This window comes from Pinus tabuliformis, chromosome Q, assembly GCF_031772625.1.
Source record: "Pinus tabuliformis cultivar Carrire ecotype Pingquan chromosome Q, CPIR1, whole genome shotgun sequence".
Taxonomy (NCBI): Eukaryota; Viridiplantae; Streptophyta; class Pinopsida; order Pinales; family Pinaceae; genus Pinus; species Pinus tabuliformis.
In genome coordinates, this window is record NC_142296.1 from 148468354 (window position 1) to 148471613 (window position 3260).

The 3260-nt window shown below is 36.7% G+C and overlaps 1 protein-coding gene across 1 annotated transcript; it reads left to right on the forward strand.

Moving 5' to 3' along the window:
* Nucleotides 1–578: 578 nt before the first annotated feature.
* On the forward strand, nucleotides 579–2223 carry LOC149218689 (caffeic acid 3-O-methyltransferase 1-like). Its single transcript, XM_089384115.1, has 3 exons — nucleotides 579–1444; nucleotides 1534–1598; nucleotides 1701–2223. The coding sequence occupies exons 1-3, from the start codon at nucleotides 715–717 to the stop codon at nucleotides 1998–2000; spliced, it is 1095 nt and encodes a 364-aa protein (XP_089240241.1). The 5' UTR covers nucleotides 579–714; the 3' UTR covers nucleotides 2001–2223.
* Nucleotides 2224–3260: the final 1037 nt, after the last annotated feature.

Sequence of the window (3260 nt, forward strand, 5' to 3'; positions counted from 1 at the left end):
TTATTAAGTGTTTTTGGTTTTCGATGGTGCTGAATTTATTTTTGTGGTGTTGAATTCATTTCCTCCTAAATCTATTAGGTACTTTGGGGTTTTTGATAGTGCTGAATCTATTTCTGCTGTGCGGAATCTATAATCTATTAGATACTTTGGGATTTTTGATAGTGCTGAATCTATTTCTGCTATGCGGAATCTATTTCCTATTAAATCTATTGAGTGCTTTGGAGTTTTTGATAGCGCTGAATCCATTAAATGTTTTGGAATTTTTTATAACACTGAATTAATTTCTTCCATAAATGAAAGTTCAAACACTCTTACTTACTACTCTATTTTTATAAAAATAACCAAATTCGGTGATTTTGAACCATCCTGGCAAATTTGAGACCTCACTAGAGAAGGGCAGCATTCATTACTGCAAAAGAAAGATGTCCAGACAAATGATGTCCAACCACTCAACGAGTAAACGATACGACACACTGTGTTGTTCCACGACAACGATCGGTTCCAGTGTGGTTGCTGGGGAGTGGGTGGGTTGGTAGGGAATTTCCCATCTCCAACCACCTCCACTTTCCTTTACTTCCCGGAAAGATCCATCAATGGAAAGGGGCAGAATTTGTCGACTGAAGGTGATAAAAGCGCCGTACCCCAAATCTTTTCATTCGCACTATTTTCTGGTGCTCCTCTTACCCAATTTTTGTGTGTAGAATTGGATTCGAAATGGGATCGGCTTCCGAAAGCTCAGAGATGAATGCTAAGATTGTGAATGAAGATGAATGGCTTCTGGGCATGGAACTCGGGAATTTCTCCTGCGTTCCTATGGCTATGAAGGCAGCCATTGAGCTCGATGTCCTCCAAATCATAGCAAATGCCGGCAATGGCGTCCAGCTCTCGCCCAGACAAATCGTTGCCCACATTCCGACCACGAACCCCGACGCTGCCATTACACTTGATCGGATCCTCAGAGTGTTAGCCAGCCATTCGGTTCTGAGCTGCTCTGTGACCACGGACGAGAATGGCAAGGCCGAGAGGCTCTATGGCCTCACTCCTCTCTGCAAATATCTGGTCAAGAACCAGGATGGAGTTTCTCTGGCTCCATTGGTGTTGATGAATCAAGATAAGGTGTTGATGGAGTCCTGGTATTATCTCAAGGACGCGGTGCTGGATGGTTCCCAGCCATTCACCAAAGCCCATGGAATGAATGCGTTCGAGTACCCAGCCATGGACCAGAGATTCAACCGGGTTTTCAACCGGGGAATGTCTGAGCATTCTACCATGTTGATGAACAAGATTCTGGATACTTACGAGGGTTTTAAGGAGGTTCAGGAATTGGTGGATGTGGGAGGAGGAGTTGGGTCGACTCTCAATCTCATAGTCTCTAAGTATCCCCACATTTCAGGAATCAACTTTGACATGCCCCATGTGGTGGCCGATGCTCCTCACTATCCAGGTAAAGCTGAATCCCCATTTATCAACCATTGAAATTAAAATGTTGTCTCTGTGTATTTGACCAAATCTGGTTAATGTGTGTTTGTTCAGCTGTGAAACATGTGGGTGGAGACATGTTTGATAGCGTACCAAGTGGCCAAGCTATCTTTATGAAGGTATGGTAATGAATTTCTGGTGTTGGGGAGCTTCATATGAAAATTGAGATTGGATGAATAGACAGAGACCTTACTGTATCTATCAATGTTGTTTGATTGCAGTGGATCCTGCATGATTGGAGCGATGATCATTGCTTGAGGCTTTTGAAGAATTGTCACAAGGCATTGCCAGAGAAAGGGAAAGTGATTGTGGTGGACACCATTCTCCCTGTTGCTGCAGAGACATCTCCCTATGCTCGCCAGGGATTTCATATAGATCTGTTGATGTTGGCGTACAATCCAGGAGGCAAGGAGCGCACAGAGCAAGAATTTCGAGATTTGGCTAAAGAGGTGGGATTTGCAGGTGGCGTTAAACCTGTCTGTTGTGTCAATGGAATGTGGGTTATGGAATTCCATAAGTAACTCTGAGTTGATGTCACTGGATTGATCTTCATTGTATAATCCAATTGGAATACCCTAAAGCAGTGATTTCAATAAAATAACACATCAATCACACTGATAATTAACCTAGAGTCCCCACTACGATTCTGGTTAAGCAACGAGGGGCCGGGTAATCCAGGTTGTTTGGGTTGTAAAGTTGTTTTAGAGTTGCCTATGCAAAATAATTGAAAATATAATTTAAATATGTTTCAGTATTTGATAGCAATATGGGTATTTATGATATAGTGTCCGGGTTGGATGGGTAAATGTTAAGCTAGAAAATTTATTATATTTTAGTTGTCAAATTAATATGGGAACAGTTATTATTGGTTATTGGTTAGTATTTTTGAATGTAGATTTCAAGGAAAATAAAACTATCTAACATTATTTGAGTTAAATTTCCACACTTGCCATTTTATTTGGACTAACCCTCAATCTAGGATCCACCATAAAACCACTAAAAAAATATTAATAATAATTTGAAAATTTACTATGCTGGCCAATATTGTATTGTTCCTAAAATCTAAAAATTACAAAGTCTTTACTAAATATTCATTCTTCATTCTTTTTTATTGTAAAAATATTTTTTAAATCATTTAATTATATAATTAATTTTTATTTTTTATAATTAATAATTAAATTAATAACAATTTAACATTAAAAATACCAAAAATAACAATAATAATTAATTATATTTTTATTAATTTTATTATAATTTTATTTTAAAATATAAACATATAACACCATCATCATTGATATAAAAACATTAACCCAAACCAGTCCCTAATTGATTAGTTTAAATGGTACGAAATCATTGCCCAATCATAATTTCGTACCATTCATAATTGATTAATTGATATGGTAGGAAATCCTTTTTTTTCTGTTATTTATAAACTCCAAATGATAGTTAACTTTACATTGAAAGGTATACCATGAGCACTGAATCATATGAGGCTATTTTTCATTCCTCTATTTTATGGCAAATGGTCTGGTAGATGAATGAGGTGCGCAGGAGTTGGTAAGCTGATGTAATAAAAAAAAAAAATATGATTGATTTTTTATTTTTATTTTTTATATTATGTATGTGGGGATGGTTGAGTTGTGAGTGTATAGAATATTATTATTTTAATTTAAAAAATATAAATTAAGTAAAGGTTTTTTATATAAATCACATAAGAGGAATTTTTGGTCAATGTGTTTCAAATCAATAAGTGTGGTTTATCATCAGGCAAATCATGGCAA

What these genes read in the sequence shown, in the direction of transcription:
- LOC149218689 (XM_089384115.1), top strand. Translation starts at nt 715, where the DNA reads ATGGGATCGGCTTCCGAAAGCTCAGAGATGAATGCTAAGATTGTGAAT. An exon ending in CGATGCTCCTCACTATCCAG is followed by an intron (nt 1,445 to 1,533) that starts GTAAAGCTGAAT and finishes GTGTTTGTTCAG; the next exon opens with CTGTGAAACATGTGGGTGGA. An exon ending in GCCAAGCTATCTTTATGAAG is followed by an intron (nt 1,599 to 1,700) that starts GTATGGTAATGA and finishes GTTTGATTGCAG; the next exon opens with TGGATCCTGCATGATTGGAG.